General features: G+C 37.4%; 1 protein-coding gene across 1 annotated transcript in view; it reads right to left on the bottom strand.

Annotated features, from left to right (window-relative positions):
- Positions 1-15632: 15632 nt before the first annotated feature.
- Positions 15633-18588, bottom strand: part of LOC108751502 (ecdysone receptor) — an 8126-nt gene continuing 5170 nt past the window's right edge. The window contains exons 2-3 of the mRNA XM_018491731.1: positions 15761-16136; positions 15633-15649 (exon numbers count right to left, since the gene is read on the bottom strand). Coding sequence (XP_018347233.1) covers positions 15633-15649; positions 15761-16136 — 393 coding nt within the window. The remainder of the gene's footprint in view (positions 15650-15760; positions 16137-18588) is intronic.

An 18588-nucleotide genomic window follows, 5' to 3' on the forward strand; every position in this document is an offset into this window, starting at 1 on the left:
AATACCCAAACAGTGGATTGTTGTTTACTTTCGGGCTCATACGAATAGATCCATGTTTCGTCCCCAGTAACGATGTTGTAGACCAAATTTGACCGACCTCGGTTGAATTTCTTGAGCATTTCTTTGCTTCATTTAACACGAGCCTGTTTTGAGCTTCGGTCAAATTGTGTGGGATCCAACGACTGCAAAGTTTCCGTACGCTCAAGTGATCATGCAAAATCGTATTGCTTTCATGTCAATGTCTAAGGATGCCTGAATCTCGCGGTATGTTATATGCCGGTCTTGCTCAATCATTTCACGCACAGCATCAACATTAGTGACACAACAGACGTGGATGGACGACCTTCACGGAATTCATCACTAAGAAAGGTACGTCCACGCTGGAATTCGGCAAACCAATTATAAACAGTCCTATTGGATGGTGCTTCATCCCCAAAAGCCAAATAAAGTCGATCGATGCATTGTTTCGGAGTTAGATTACATTTGTAATCGTAAAAAATCATTGCCCGAAAATTTTCACGCGAAATTTCCATTTTCTTACAAAATAACTTTTTTTAAAATACTATGCAAACAAAACTAGTTGGCTTGGGTACAAACTGTCAATTGAATTATAGGTTAAAAACGTCTAATTTTATGGATATGATAGTAGCAGAACGTTGGCGCCATTGGAAGTACTAGATTGCAGAAATTTTTCCAGCAGCCTACGTATATATACACATACTCGTATATACAATATATTGGGTTGGCAAGTAACACGTTACTTGTAATATATATATACAATATATATATTTAAAATTTTATATACTCATGCATATAGCACATAATTTCAAGAAATGTATTCTAATAGACATTCAAAAAACTTCCAAATATGTCCTAAAAACGTTCTAAGATATCCCTTGAATATATGATTTTAGCTATGCGTGTATTAAAAGTAAAATTGAACAACAAAGTTCTCTATTATATATTAGGTTGTTCGGAAAGTAATTTCATTTTTTCTTAAAATGAAAGACGATTTTCAATCAAACGCGTTTCAAATGATCATGAACGGTCGAATTCGATAAATTTAATCTCTTAGCGATCTCACGAGTTGTTATTCGCCGGTTTGCATCAATTAATGCCTTTATTGTGTCTTTATCAGCTTCAACTGGCCTTCCAGAACGTGGTGCATCTTTAACATCAAAATTGCCGGATCGAAATTTTGCAAACCAGTTTTGCCACTGGCGTTCTGTCAATACATCTTCTCCATACACATCGGATAATTTTTTTCTTGCTTGAACAGCATTTTTATCTTTTCGATAGTAAAAAAGTAAAATATGCCGAAAATGCTTTTCACTTTCATATTTGATAGGGCACCAACCAAAAACTACTGCGTAGAATCAATCGAACTTTTTTCACAAGTAAGCCTTGCTATATCAGCTATCAAAATATATAATGATTATGTGGCTTAAGTGTGAAGTTGGCTGTGAAAAATACAATTAAGTCCTCTGTTGGGAAAAAAACGAAATTACTTTCCGAACAATCCAATATTAAGGTATAACAGAAAACTTCCTTCGGTAAAAAATTTTTCATGCATGAATATGTATAAATATATTATATATATGAAGATATATAAACACGCATAAACATATAATAATTCATAAAGATGTAATAATTATATAAGAAATATGTCCATACATGTTCATATATCCTTCTTTCTTTTATAAAATTACATTTTAATATATTAGGTGTACAAAAAAGTTCTGAGCTTTTTTTTGTAAAATTCCCTTTCCCATCGTATGTAATCGTACGGAAATGGCTTGCTGCGTAACGCCAAGCTGTTCTGCAAGCTCCTTTTCAGTTTGCGCAGAGTTTATATCCAGCAGTGCTTGCAATTCGTCCGTTTCAATCTTTTCAGGGCGTCCAGCACGCGATTCATCTTTAAGACTGAAATCTCCTTGGCGAAACTTTTGATACCACCTTTTGCATGTTGCATGACTTACAGCGTTCTCTCCATATGCAGCACAAATCATTTCAGTGGCTTCAGCAGCATTTTTCTTCAGATGAAACGCGAAGTGGATGGAAAATCGAATATGCTCTTTTGTAATTGCCATCGTGAACACTACTGATTTTTGAGGTTATGTGCATCAAACGCCAAACCGTATCGCATTTCAGGAGGTTAAATGTTACTGTTTTAAAACCCCAAAAGGGCGGGAAGATATATAAAATTTAAATTGTTATTTCGGTTGTATCAAATCTAAAGCTCAGAACTTTTTTGTACACCTAATAATAGAAATAATAATAGTAATGTAAAAACATAAAAAATAATTAAAAGAATAATTTTCGCATTATTTATTTTAGAAAAAAAACAAGTATAGAAAAATATGTATAAAAATTGCTCATACATAATTATGCATAATTTTATACGTATATATAATTATACATAAATAATTTTTTTACATTTCTTCAAATTTGATTTTTTCTAAAACAAATAGTGCGAATATACACTATAATAATTTTACAAAAGAAAAAAACCATGTGATGAAGATGTATGGACATATTTCATATATAATGCATATTTATAAATATTTATGCATGTTTATGTATGTTTATACATATTTATACATATTCATGCATGAACAATTTTTTACCGCTTGTTTAGTTTAATGCACGCTACAATCATATACTTACTATATGGTAAATATGATTTATGGTATATAAATTAATCTTTGCAAGCGAGTATCTGCCGGTAGGTGCAAAACTCTTGTGCATCTGTATATTATGTTCAGAAACAAAATTTTTTTACTATTTTGCAAAAAAGCCATATAAAATGTAGTTATTAATTAAAAAACATTGGCGAATGATCGCTTCCGAGTGCAGTGCAGAATGTAATACCACTTGGAGAGCGATCACTGATTGTCAATATTTTTTAATTAATAATACTAAAGAATATAGTCTAAAAAAGGTTGTTTTTTTGCATACTAATACAACAATGCAAAGCATAGTGAATCTTACATAGATTTCGACCTACTGAACACAATGATGTTATTAATTTATAAAAATAAAAATCAATTTTACATTATAAATAAAGTGACCGTAAAAAAAGCTGGAATAGTTACTTAAGTGCTGAAATAGTCATCAGCTTTTTTTATGGTCACTTTATGATGTAAAATCGATTTTGATTTTTTATGAATATAAAAACAAAATAATAGTAAATTAAATTAAATTGATAGATAAAAAAACATTTTTAATACTTTCTACTTCTATAACAAACACATTTTTCCTAATTTTGGACTTATGCCACTTGTCAATTAATGGGCTTAAATAATTCACTCATATTGAAATCATGCATATTACCGAGAGGATGAAAAATAGGACTTTAACTCGAAAAATGTCCCCCGAATTTTCAATGAAACTTAATAACACTATCATGTTCAACAAGTCAAAATCTATAAGATTCACTATTTTGTACTTTTGTATTAGTCTTTTGTAGACCGTCAAAAACGTCTTTTTTTAGACTATGTTCTTTTACATGGCTTTTTTTTTGCAAAATAGTAGGAAAATTTTGTGTTTAGCTTCACTCAATTATATACACAAGCATTTTGACATCTATCGGGGAAGAAAGTTTATATGCAATATGCTCTGCTTTGCATCGTCACGTGAAAAAAAGCAGAGCTTTCATTGGATATGGCCCATCGCGTCCAGTGTGCAGTAGGCATAAGCGATAACAGCGACGTACGGAAACTGTCCGTACTAGACTATGAATGAATTTCGGATATTCCGAATTGTGTAAAGTGCACATAGACATAGTATCTCTAGACTGCGCATTCGAGGAGTGGGGGATAATCCTCATTTAGAAAACGCACTCACTTCGCGTTCTCTCTCGTTTTGCGTATGCGTATAAAGTATATCTGTTATGATATATCCACACAAACATAACCACATAAACGTATGCATAAAGAAAATTATTATTATTATAGTTGTATGTAAATATACCCTAAGAGAGGGGATCAAAACACGAAGAAGCTCGGCAGGCTAGGGTGTGCAAACTCCCCTCTTAGAAAGGAGAGAGACAATTTTAGCGGCACCAAAATAGGTCGAACGAAAAGCGATCACATGACGAAGAATGGTACGCCACACATATGCGCTATACGTTTGTCTCATACACATGTATACAATGCAACCGAACTACGTCATAAAATCACTTGATGATGCTTCACTGTTTTGTTTTTTCCTTTGTATTTAGCATTTGGACTATGGCAGAGAACAAGATGTAATTGAGACGTAACGAGACGTAGTCGTGATGTAGATAGAAAAATGTAGAAGTCTCAATTGTGACTGGTCGGTCTTCTTCGGTCTCCGACCGCATTTATTCAACCAGTCACGACTGCAACTTCTACATTTTTTTTTGTCCTACCGCCCAATCGACAGCCGACACGAAAAATTAAGGTTACGCACGACATACGACACTGGCCTAGTTTCCACCGAGGGTTTAAACCGGATCAGAATATAAGCACCAAAAACAACTACAGTCGAGTATTCCCCTGTTACAGTCAAACGACAGGGAAATGCTCGACCAATGTTTTTCGACTGATTATAGACTAGGTCGAAGAGATGCACGCAAAAAAGGTCTTAGTAATATCAGTTAAATATCAGTTGTTGGTTCAAACTTTGCTATTATTGCTATAAGTTGGCTATTGAAGATAAACTACACTACTACTCGTACATTTGCTGCCGACATCCAATTTTATTAGTTAAAATTACAAGCGTATTTAACAGTAGCTAAGTAAGTGGTAGCTATTCCTCGCTATCTATGCCGCGTAACTGAATATTCCATTCGCAATTGTTTCTGGGACGCTGCCGATTGCCTGCGCTGCCTGCGCATAATATCTTTGGCGACATTATGTGGCGTGCTCATTGCATCTACCGCAGCCTACTTGCGATTTCGATTTATTCTCTAATACAATCAGTTGTAATATAACACGTGTGTTATATTGCAATTATATTGTTAATACAAAATTACAATTAACACATACGTTATATGCAACTTTGGTTTACTAGGTCTGTATGAAAAATTTATTTCATGTATTATGGATTCTTTAATACAAACTAACATAATATATTTAATAAACTTTTTATGTATGCCTTCTTATATTTTTATTACAATATATAACATAAATTGATAATATGATTTGTTATTATTTTTTTATTTTTTATCCAGATTTGACACATGTTTGATTTAATGAGATGAAACAAATAAATGGGGATTAGATTAGACTGCTTATATACAAAATCCCTCTTGTCTTTGTCTCATTAAATAAGTATGCTTTATCCTGTAATATAGATCTGATAATTATTTAATCTGGCAATATTTAAAAATATACTGAAATGTAGCATTGAAATGTATAATATATACGTGAATTATAGAAATAGTTTCAATACTACAAAGAAAAAATATAATGTTAAATTAATAGCTAAAATTATTGAAAATACAAGGGCAAGTTCTTGAAAAGTTCAGAAAATCTGTCAGAGGGTCATGTCACATTACTTTTTGACAAGTAGCATCTTTCAGTTGATTACTGTCAAATTTCGAGCGGAATTCATCGCATGGTTTTATTTCTGTAAATGATTAAAAAAAACAATTTTTGTATTTTTTACAAAATAGAAAAAAACGAGTTTCTTGCAGTGATAAAACATCTACATATGAAAGGTTTAACGCCGAAAGAAATCAAACCGAGTTGGATAATGTTCATAACACATCTGCACCAGCGTTTGCAAATGTACGAGGTCTGTTCAAAAAGTATCGCGAATTTTGTGTTTTTTCAAAAATTATTTATTTATTCATGAATATCTATTTTGTCCCCTTCAAAGTAATCCCCATCAGATATTATACACTTGTGCCAACGTTTTTTCCAATCCTCGAAGCACTTCAAAAAATTATTTTTTGTGATCTTGTTCAGCTCCTCCTTCGATGCCGTCTTTATCTCCTCAATCGTAGCGTAGCGTCGTCCTTTCATGGGCCTCTTCAGTTTCGGGAACAAGAAAAAGTCACAGGGGGCCAGATCTGGGGAATACGGTGGCTGCGGCATCATTAGTGTGTTGTTTTTGGTCAAAAATTCGCGCACAAGCAACGATGTGTGAGCAGGGGCGTTATCATGGTGCAAAAGCCAATTTTTGTTCTTCCACAAATCCGGGCGTTTCTGGCGGATTGCTTCGCGCAAATTGCGCATAACTTGCAGGTAATATTCCTTATTGACCGTTCTACCCTGTGGCAAGAACTCATGATGCACCACGCCCCTGCAATCGAAGAAAACTGTAAGCAAAACCTTCACATTCGACCGAACTTGGCGCGCTTTTTTCGGTCTTGGCTCGTGCGGCAGCTTCCATTGGGATGATTGAGCTTTGGTTTCCACGTCATAACCATAAACCCATGATTCGTCACCAGTTATGACCCTCTGGAGCAAATTTGGGTCGTCGCGGACAGAGTCCAACAGCTCCTTAGCAATGTTAATGCGATGCTGTTTTTGGTCGAAATTGAGCAATTTTGGTACGAATTTCGCGGCGACCCGTCTCATGCCCAAATCATTGGTAAAAATCGAATGGCACGAGCCAATCGATATGTTTAGGTCCTCAGCAACCTCTCTAACGGTGATTCGACGATTGGCCAATACTATTTTCTTCACTTCATCAATGTTTTCGTCTGTTGTTGACGTGCTCGGGCGTCCGGCACGCTCTTCGTCGTTCACATCTTCTCGGCCTTCTGAGAACATTTTGTACCACCGATAAACGTTGCTTTGGTCCAAGGTAGCTTCACCATATGCCACAGTCAACATTCGGAATGCGTCCGCGCACCTAATTTTGTTTTTCACACAAAATTTGATTACAGATTCTTTGATCCATTTTTTGAAATAGGCAAAAATCGAAGACGAGCCAAAACACGTGCAAGCAAAGCAGCTGACAAAAATTAACTGAACATTCGAAATGGCCGAACTTGTCGGCATAAGTGAGCGACATGAGTACCAACATAACGCCACAAAAAAATCGAAAATCGAATATACGTAACCTGCGGAAATTCAAAATTCGCGATACTTTTTGAACAGACCTCGTATACAATTGGAGAATGAATTTAAACGTAGTCGTACATCTATATGTGATGCACCTCGGGACGTCCAATTGAAGCTGCTATGCCAGAAATCATCGATAAAGTCCACGATATTGTTTTGATTGATCGACGAGTGAAAATACGCGAGCTTGTTGAAGCCACAGGCATATCACATGGCACAGTGATTTCAATTTTGCATGAACAATTGGATATAAAAAAGCTATCGGCAAGATGGGTGCCGCGTTTGCTCACTGTGGATTATAAGCGCGACTGTGTGAAGATTTCAAAACAATGTTTGGAGATGTTTCAACGTAATCCAGATGAATTTCTGCGTCGATTCATTACTGTGGACGAAACATGGATCCATTACTTCACACCTGAGACGAAGGAACAGTCAAAACAATGGACTTCACCGGGTGAACCAGCTTCGAAAGAGGCGAAGATCGTGAAGTCGGCCGGAAAAGTGATGGTCATGATTTTTTGGGATGTACGCGGTATAATTTATATCGATTACCTTCTGTCGAAGCAAACGATCAATGGCGATTACTACGTAGCCTTATTGGATCGTTTCAACAACATTTTAAAGAAAAAACGTCCCCATTTGGCGAAGAAGAAAGTGCTCTTCCATCAAGACATTGCACGGATTCACACGTGCCCAGTATCGATGGCCAAATTCAACGAATTCCTCTACGAATTGCTTTCCCATCCAGCATATTCACCAGATTTAGCTCCCTGCGACTATTTCCTGTTTCCAAACCTGAAGAAATGGTTCGAAGAAAAGAGATTCATCACCAGAGAGTACCTCATCGCCGAAGGTTTATTTTGAAGAGTTGGATCCCCTTCAAATCATATTATTCGGACGGCTTGGAAAAGTTGGAGAATCGTTGGATCAAGTGTATCGAGTTGAAAGAAGACTATGTTGAGAAATAAAAATGAATCGATCAAAAAAATGTGTTTTACTATGTTTTTCTAAAAACTTATTGACTTGCCCTCGTATCATTAGAAACTTTCCCAGCAGAAAAATCGTGTTTATTCAAAAATCAAGCGATCAATTTTCTCTCGATCGTCGTGGAAAAGAAAATCATCAAATAATCATTATCAAACCGCGCCAAGATATTAATACCAAGATGCTAAGCCAGGCCACGCGATAATAAGGATTATAGTATCTCTTGAGTATCCTGGACACGATTAGATAAGAGGAATCTGTATAGTGGGCATCCCAAGAAACGGTTCTCATATGAGACCCGTCTTGCAAGTGCCAATAGGGGAAGGCGACCCCGATTGCAAACGACACCGTTAGGGGGAGTCTAGCTCCCTGTCCGTGACGACACGGATGTTCCCCCATGCTACGTGTCGTTGGGTGTTCCTGGCGGCACGGCGTGACACATGCCACGGGAGGCGGGGATGGTCTACCGCCTCTGGGGTGTGTGTCGACCCCGCTCGCCAGATGAGTGTCGGTGCGTTGTGGGATGTGAGGTAATGAGGCCGCGTGGATGTATTCCGTCCTTGGTAGACAGGTCATGTAGCCGCTTGAAAGTATTCCGAGGCAGAGTCCATGGTCTGGGCCAACCCCGAACCGCTTCAAAATATTCGAGGAGGTCTGGGCTGAGGGCAGGAAGAAATAACCCGGTGTTCGCGCAATGGCGTTCTTTCGAAGTGGGACACCGAGTAAGCGTTCGTTCACCGTGGGCCATGAACCCCCCACGGTGGATAGACTGGTCATCACGGCGGAGCGGGCATCGCCTCCAAGACCCGAACCGGGTCCCCGGAGTGGCGCCATCCGCAGCGCTACCCCCCCATGGTCGGAAGTGGGGGACCCCCGAAAGCCGTGGAATTCATGATTCACTCACGGTGAGTAAGAGGTCTGGAGGTCAGTGTCCTGGATGTTTATTCCGGGGCTCATGCTATATGCCAGCCCCTCAAGGGAACTCGAGGTCGCCTCTCTAGGTCATGTCTCTGGAGAGGAGTGAGGGCACGTTCGGTTGGCGGAGCCACTGCGGGGAGTGAGCGCAAACCTGTTATGGAATATTTTTCACTTATTACCACTATCAAAGAAGAGGCGGAAGCGCGCAGAAAGAAATCCCTGTGAAAAGAAGAGGACGAGGGAATCAGGTTTACGGTTATTACCGGCCCCGCCCCTCCCCCCTCTTTTCCACGAAACGAAAAAGCCTCAAACCAATGAAGAACAAGGGGGTGTTTCGACTGAGAGGAGGCAAGAATAAGTCAGAGAAAAAGGAAAATAGTACCGTGCACGGCGACGTGGACATGATTGACGCCATCGCCGACACAGAGACCGAAAGTGTAAGATCTGGCGAGTCAAAGCCGGCTCCCGCTCCAGCGAAGCTGAGATGCGCTGAGGGCGCAGCGTGCGGGCTCCACTGTGTCCCTTTGCTCGATGGATTCCACCACAGCCTCCGTTAAGCGCAAGCTGCGTGACGCCGTGACCTCCGCGGAAGGGGAGATTAGCTCCAACGCAGGGACTCAGGCGGAAAGGAAAAAGCTCCCCTGCAAACATAGAGACTTTGGATGCTCCGCCCTGAGTCCCTCGCATAAAGAACAGTTCACAGAGCCGGAAAGGACGGAAAGAGAAATTGACCAAGAAACTGGAGAAGGCTTTTATAGTCGCACCTTCGATGATCTTCTTCTCCAAACAAAGACGATGCTAAGGGTCGCCCCGATTGAAACCTGGATGACAGTCGTGGGCAGGTAAAAGAAAGGTAAGATTCCTTTCCAACAATAGGAAGTCAAAACCTCTTCCTCAAAGAGAAAGAAGGATGCCACGCACCTTCCTCCTCTTGCCATTAAGAGAGGATCCTCCCTTAAGGAGGAAGGACTGACCTGCACCTCCCAAGAGGGGTGCGAATAAGCTGCCGGCTAAAACGGCGAACCGAGGAAAGCAGCCCCCCAAACTGTGCCCGGCTAAGTCGGCCGTGGTGACACTCATCGCGCCGGCAGGATCCCTGGCGGAGACGATAACCGTCGTGAGGCAAAAGGTCAGCCTCACGCCACGGAACTCCAGATCAAGGAGCTTTAGTCCAGACGGATGCTATAGCCCTTGAGATCAAGAGCTCGCAGGGCAGATGCCGCCAAAATGGCGGAAGCCTCCAGGGTCAGGAAGGAGTAAGAGTTTCCCGGTCTGTCAAGAAGGACTCAGGCTGACGAGACTCGACGACTCCGTCTCCCAAAGGAACGTGGCCGAGACGATAGTCATCACGGAGGACGATGTTCCTCCGGCGATATAAAGGTGGGCCCCGTGACTCAAATGGCCAGCAATAGCCCAATGTGGGTCCAGTGTCCCGTATTCGCTGCAAAAAAGCTAGCGGACGTGGGTAAGGTAAAAGTGAGGTGAACGCTCTCTCAAGTCATCCCCAAATAGCCCGCTCTTACAATATTTTAAATGCTTGGGGCTGGACCACGTGAGGATCGGATGCAGCAACCAAGCCAACAGGCCCTAAAGGAGGTTCGGCAGGTACAACTGGGACTGGGGGGAGACGTCACCACAACCCTCCCACCTTGTAAAGTTCGGAGCAATAGCTGCGCCTGCGGAGATTGCACTCAGTGAGAACGCGGAGATGAAAGTGTGCCTAAAGGAGGCTGATGTGCCGTAACATTCATGGCGACGTGCCTCTTCCAGGTGAATTTGAATCACCCTTATTCGATGCAGGACGTGCTCCTTCGTACGCTGGACGAGAGTGATTCAGGCTTAGGTGTAATGCTCTTACAATGTCCCCGCTAACAATAGGTGATTGGGGGATTCGACGGGGTCTGTTGTCTGGAGATTAACTAGGCGCTCCCCGCCACCCTCTCATGTAGAAAGTGATAATCTTTTACACAATGGTGGAATGAGGGGCCCTTGACTTTCTGGTTTGTTATCTCTGGCCGCAGCTGCCGCTCTGCGAGTTTGAAATAAAGCTCCTGAAGCTGAGTGCAATCATGAGAAGGCGCTCGCCCCGCCCGGCCATAATAGTGGGACTTAAACGCCCACTCCACGGAGTGAAGGCCCTATCACACTGATGTCCAGGATCGTGCGGTGATGGAGTGAGCGAGAACATTCGATCTCTGCCTGGTTAATAGGGAAAGACGAAGCACCTTTATCGGCGGCCGAAGAGTCTATCATGGACTTGATCTGAATATCGTCCCCTACCACCGACAATGTTCAATTGGGAAGGCAACCTCAGTCTTCTGATCAAGTCGAACCATTTCCATGATCCGAACGACTGCCAATCCCAAGATCGAGGAGCGCCAAAAAGACTGGGACGTCAGGCATCTCAGGTGGGCAAAAAGTTCAACCTGGATGCTCTCCAAACAACAACAATAGCCCTTACCTGGGTAACGTATAGCCAGGTGGGAGCGCCGAAAAGGAGGTGGAAAGACTCCGAGATATGGTCCGGTTATCTGATGTCTCAACGCCCTGGAATCGTAGGGCGCCATCACGGCTCGCGCATTGGTGGTCGCATTTGTTATTCTTGCTATTATTAATTCGTGTGTGCTTTATTGCCGTCACTATTCGCTCTTCCAAACGATCTTCTATCCTTGACCACGAACCGCTCTCTCTGTCATTTCCGATGAGCTACCGGTTGAGAGCCCGTCGACGTTCACAGCTCGTTAGAATATTGCATAGAGAAAGTATCGCGTAATTTCGAGAAAGAGTAGCACGCTCACTCGTGCCTGGCGCCCAACTATTGTTTTGCGATTGTGTGTTGCCCTTAAGAGTGGCCGCGTGAAGATGCATTTCTGTTGCGTTTCGTTTAGAGTCACCCATAATCCGATTGTATAAGATCTTAGCTGTGAATGCGCGACGAAGTTGCGCCACGCTCGTGAGTGCGGTTGCAACACATTCACACACGCGCACGCACACACGTGTATACATACATAATATATTACCCATAAAATTCAATTTTAGTGTTACTCAGAATCTAAGATGTGAACGTGTCAAATGTTAAATCCATTTCGAATATTTATTTTACGTCAATTTCCTTGTCCTCTCATTCTCCTTATTCTTGTTCTTGTCTTACATGTGACTAGTTACTCGCATGCGCCCAGATAGCAAAATACTAATACAATGCGTCAGCAGTACGCTAGCAAATTTTATCATGATATTACAGCAGATATCAAGCTGTTGTTTCCTCATTAAGCTTAATTACAGCATAATCTACCAATACAGACAGGAGAAATGCAATCAAAATTGAGCATTCTTTGCTACAAGTATAGTGACAGCAAATATCGGACAAAGTTTGACATATCAAATACTAATAGCAGGAAGACAGCAGAAATCAAGCATAATTTGATGTCACATTGTGGCAACAAAATCGCGGCAAGACTATAGCACGACTTATTATATCAAATACTGACAATAAAATTACTACAAAAACTGGGCACAGCCTATCGTCACGACGTAACTAACAAAAACGCGGCAAATATAGAATTGCGTTATCAATTGCTAAGAACAGCAGAAATTACGCATAATAAATAAATATAATTCATCATATATTTTAACTTTTATTAACTAAATGCATGTTTATTAAAGAAGTACATTTAATCAGAATAAGATTTTGCTAAATAGAAATTGTACTTTTAATTTTTTTGCATCTTAAGTAGTGTTAATAAATGAACAATTCTCCATATTGAAAGCCCAATTGTTGTTCGGTTTAAAAAAAAATCAGTTTAATATTTGGAATTCTCTATAGAAATTGTGTTAGAAATGAAACCGGTAGGAAAATACTACACTTTTATTTTCACTAGCCGCATTATGTAGTTTTATATTTGCCTGTGATAGAAATTGAAATACGAGATAAATATTAATAGATATGTTATCTAGCGGTAAACGAAAGAACTATGGTCTTGGCAAAATAAAGCAGATGCGACATACACTGTAAAAAATAGATCAGAGTGGAAAGAACTAAATCTGAGAATTCCGCAATTTGATTAAGTGAAGTAAATCAAGTCAAGAATAAAAATCTAATTAGACGAATAACTTCACGTAATAAAATGTACCTAAAAACTCAGTCAAAGTATATGATTGACAGATCTGAAATATGATGAAGTATTAATATTAGATATTCATTCAACTACCACAAGGGTGATTTAACTGCATAATAATAATAAATCTGCATCTACATAGAGATCAAAATCAATCATAGAGAAAAGTATATTAAACTTATTTACGTAATTCAATGATGGAGTGATACAGTCATAAGCATATTTACAAAATTAACTAAATCATTATTGAAAGTCAATGAACATGAATGTAACGTAAAAATAAGAGACTTAAAAGTAATAGAAACTCAATAAATTATGAACAGTACTTCACTTTGATTTAAAGCAAAGGAGCGTTTTATGGAGCTATCAATAGATGACATATGTATTCGTAAGAGAAATTCAATGTTTACCTATAACATATAAAGCAAGATTGGTCAAATGGTCTTTTCATACACTTCTTGTCACATCATGGCGACAAATGTTTTTTTTAAGACGGTTATTAATCAATCGATATAATAGAAAGTTTTAATGATTAATTAAATCTACTTCAGACAAAGTTGAGATTACCTCAAAATTGTTACTATCAACAATATTGAGTTCTCATTACTTTGTAGAATAGTTCAGTCAAAAGTCAATCTATTCTACTGCAGATTTATTTCATCATGCTCATAAAATTATTTTAATTGACGATACAATTATGTTCGTTTACTGTGTACCAATAATAATTTAGTCAACTTTATAAATATTTTATAAAAATAAATTCAATGTTTATTTAACACAAGGAAGATATTAAAAGAAGTTGAAATGTTTTTTTATGTAATCCGACAGTTAACTCGCCATATTTAATTCTGAGATTGGTTTACCTCAATTCGAGTTGAATTTCTAAATCTTTTTTTATAGTTCTTATGCCGCGTTTTAGGCAGTCACATCGTGACAACAGGTTGTGCTCGATTTTTGCTGTATTTTTGCTGTCAATATTTAATATAAGTCTATAAGTACCGTGCGCTAACTAATTGCTCCACTGGAACTGTTTATATAATAAGTCGTGATAACATCATGTCAAACCTAGCTTTGGTTTATTTTCTGTTTATATATTGTGCCAACATACAATGTTTAAATTTTGTTCTATTTATGCTGAATTATTTTGTTCAATTTTTATAGCATTTTTAAAAATATGTTATGGCGCAGTATTTAAAGAATATTTGCTGTATTTTTGTTAATGCTAGTTGAAATGACAGATCGATTGTTTCCCGATTTTTTCCAATATAATATGTAGCATAAATTTGCAATAGGTACTTTCGGCATGTCTGGCTATCTGAGCGTATATACATGCGTATGGGTACCTATTACAGATAAAAGAAAGCATCAAATTACTTTAAGATATAGCTTAAGAAGATCAAATTCTGTGACTTCAAAGTGCTATATCTTTTTATCTGTTGATTTTATATGAATGTGGCAATGGAAACATTTGTTCAGAATCAAGATGTACAACATATCTCAAAATAGACTTTTTTCCGGGGTCATTTTTCCATATGAAACATGCGGAATCCTTTTTGCCAAAAGAAAAATGGTGGGTCAGAATGCGGCTAGGAATATGACTCTTTAAGGATAAAAAGTTATTTTGAATCATCCTGTATATATTCGGAGCTCGGAAATTTCGACGCTCATACAACTGCGTATCGTAATCGATTGAACAGTTGTTAAGTCATGCCACTTAGTGGAGGTATTCCTTAAAGTCTCCCCTAAATACTGAATGCCTGTTTTCCAAAATAGAGAGAGGATGCCCAAGGACAAAGATATACAGATGGTGGATACTTTTAGGACAGACCTCGTATACATACACACACACACACACACACACGCGCGCGCGCGCGCGATTCTGAGACGATTTTTCTTATAGTTTAAACAAATATAAAGATGCCATTTTTGCCTATCCACAATAAATTCGTAATAAAATTCATTAAAAATCACAGAACTTGAAGTTATATTTATCGAATATCCCATATTATATCCGCTAACTTTATATCATAAAAGAAACTTATTATATTTATGTTACAAAATTAACACTAAATTATGAATCCAAACCAATGAGATATTTTTTTTTCATATGATCCTTTATTTTTTCACTTATTTTATGATGATTTTTAAGATAATTATAATTTTTCAAAAATATCTTGCATTTGTCGTGTTCATATATTTGTTTACGTAATTTTATCAATTGTTATTATCATTCCACTTTTTAATTATATACTAAAAGGTTGATACTAAATAAAATTTTAATTCAAAATCATCTCGTTATTACGGTGTGACTCTTTAATAGAAGAATGAAACACGAATCTGCTCACGAGAATGGGTGAAGAACAAAAAATAATAAGTAATATATAAAGGTTAGGTTACTGTTTTAAATCAATAATAGTAATGAGTTATTCTTCAGAAAAAAAACGATAATGAGTTGCTTTTATAATTTTCTTAATCCTAATTTATTTATTATAAGAACTATCTATTAATTCGCAATCATTACCCACTGTCCTTTTTGCGCTGTCAACTTTTACCCAGATAATCATAAAGACATTTTTTAGACATGCGTGTACTCTGAATTTACAATACGAAATGATTCATAGAATAAATATTTATCTAAAAATCGCATATATTTGGATACCTGATGTATTTAACGCAAAACGTTATTATATTTTTCATGCATACCTGAAAAGATGACAATAGCTGTGAGCAAAGCATATTCGGCATTATTAACTCTCATAGCATACATTTGTCGACAGAATCGCAAAAGGTCTTCAATGGTGTCTCCCATTCCGGCAACATTATAACTGTCACGTGTATATGATTGATTGTTAGCAAAAATGATGCTATCGGTTTGCACATCATACTTCCTTGCCATCCGTAGCATCATCACCTCACTGGAGCATGCTTTCAACAGAGTGATTTGATCTTCACGTAACAACTCGTTAAAACCGGGTAATCTCTTTGAGAACTCGACGATCAATTGAACAGTCAGAATCGTGATTTCAGTAATATGTCTGAAACTGTAATCACTTGGATCTTCGCCTTCCATTGGTTGATTCTGAAAAAGAAAACATTTCATATCAAATGCAACATTATTTATCACATTAACCTTATATTTGTGTACAAATAATTTAACGTTAACCCTATACAAGGATCCAAATACACTCCACTCATTTTTGATAAAAAATGGAAAAATAACTTTGGCTGCGTAAGCACTTTTTTTTGTATTTTTTTTATTTGGAATGTACTGGAATGAATACGCACACTTGTACACGATTAAATGCTCAGGTGTCCTTGAAAGCCTCAATACTATATTCAAAGTCACCAATTTCAATGAAGTTTTTTATGTAAAATATATAAAAATTGTGTGCGAATGTATGACAGATAGAGAGCATTCCTAAGAAAACTTTGATTTCCATTCAGCAAGGATTTTATTTACGTTTTTATTAGTCTGGAGTGTGTTTTTTGTACCTCTGTATACAAATAGAAGATTGTATAATAGCGCATAAATAGCACATTATTGTATAATTTTTTCATTAAGATTTGGTTAAGTGCAGGGGCCAGGTAGGCAGACGTTAGAATAACGCTAATTAGCTGCAAAAGCATACTAAATGCTCAGTGAGCGATTATGCTTCTGAATGCACCTATTTGCTTCATATAAAAGCTATGTAATCTGCACTTACGAAATAGTAGTCCACAAACTAGCAATTTACACAAAGAAATAATGTGGAGTTCTTAAAATTACTTGGACTTAGACGTCTAATTAAAACATTATTATTATATGAAAATTTATGTGTAATATTGAAATAGTAGTATGCAGTGATGTATCAGTGACACTAAATCATCTGTGTGTAAGTTCTACTTATGACTAATCGTCTTTAGAATTCCCCTAAACTGTTAGTAATACGTATACACATTGTTGCTGACAATTATAAACAATCACAGATTTGTGCGATTTTGTTGAGACGTGCTTTGCTGAATATATTAAAATAATCGCAAATTTATATCAATTGCGATAATGTTAGCGATAATGTTTCAATTATCTCCGGTAATTGAATTACAGGCCCTTTTTATAAGGCCGAAAATTTACTAAAGATTACGCTTTTTAATATTATTTCGTCGGTGAATAAACTAACAATAAGTCATAGTAATATAACCAGCCTAAAGTAGGTCAAAAACCGAAAAGAGATTAAAAAGAAAAAGTGAAACGAAATGATATATGGCATGGCAAACGGAGAAATGTCTTCTCTTCTCAGCTCATGTAATGTAATAATTTTAAGAAATATATAGTTTTGAATATTGTAATATAGTTAATATGGATTTTTGTAGTAATAATGCTTTGTAAGTATCTCATAACGCAAAGCAAAATGTCTCAGCAAAATCGCACAAATCTATGATTGCTTATGATGCTGGCAACTTGTCGTGGATTTGTCTTCAACGATTTCGATATATCGACATTATAGTAACATGCAGGCAACAGTATGTATTGCCAGCAGTTTAATAGCAAGACAGCTGCATCAATGTTACCTTGCGTTGTCGGCAATATGACAGCATTGTGTGATTGCATATTATTATGACAACATGATGGCAATAGTACAAATCATGATGATGATGACTTTAAAGTTAGCAGCAAATTACTGTTAAGTTGCTACTCAAAGTTGTTATATCGTGAAGGCATCAAGTTGCCAACAAATGAGGACTCAGTTGCTGCAATTTTGGTATACTTACCAAAGTTGCAAGTTGGTAGCAAGCAACATGCCAGCAACAAAATAGACGCGTTGCTATCTGGGATCACGCATAATGCGCATAATACCCACACAACACATGAGTTTCCTACGTAAAAAAAGAACGACCAATGTTATGCCCATTTCATGTCTCGATTATGAAAAAGGACACTCAAATCCTTTAAAGTTTGTGAAGCTGACACCTCTAGATGCGAATTTTGACAAAATTAATATTGCATTCGATTATCCATCATTTATCCACATTTGTCTAAAAAAAAAACATTTTTGTCCACTCTTGAAAAAAAAATTATAGCATCCCCATGTGAATCTTCTTCCGAATTACGTACAAGAATCGATTGTCCATCATGCTTACTCATTTGTCCACATGTAATTTTTTTTTGTCTACCCTTAAAAAAAAAGTTATAAACAAATTTAATTGTTTTCCGAGCGTTTTAAAATTACACAAATATTTTATATAAAATAAGTAAAAAAGTTTAATAAAAAAAGAGTAATAAAATTTCTCCAAAATGGCGAGTCCAATAACTGTCAAATGGAGACATCCATTGGACATTCTTCAAGTATCTGTGAGACCTATTTGGCAGGGGCGGATCCATAAGTTTATCAAGGGTGAGAAGGGAGGATCATTGGCGCACCGCAAGCAAAATTTTTTCACGGTCAAATATAAAATATTTAAATTACTACTGATATATTACATTGAAAAGTACTATAATCCAAGAAATGTTTTATTTAAAATTATATTAACAAAAAGAATATATATATATTAAA

The sequence above is a fragment of the Trachymyrmex septentrionalis genome, unplaced genomic scaffold (genome assembly GCF_001594115.1).
Source record: "Trachymyrmex septentrionalis isolate Tsep2-gDNA-1 unplaced genomic scaffold, Tsep1.0 scaffold48, whole genome shotgun sequence".
NCBI lineage: Eukaryota > Metazoa > Arthropoda > Insecta > Hymenoptera > Formicidae > Trachymyrmex > Trachymyrmex septentrionalis.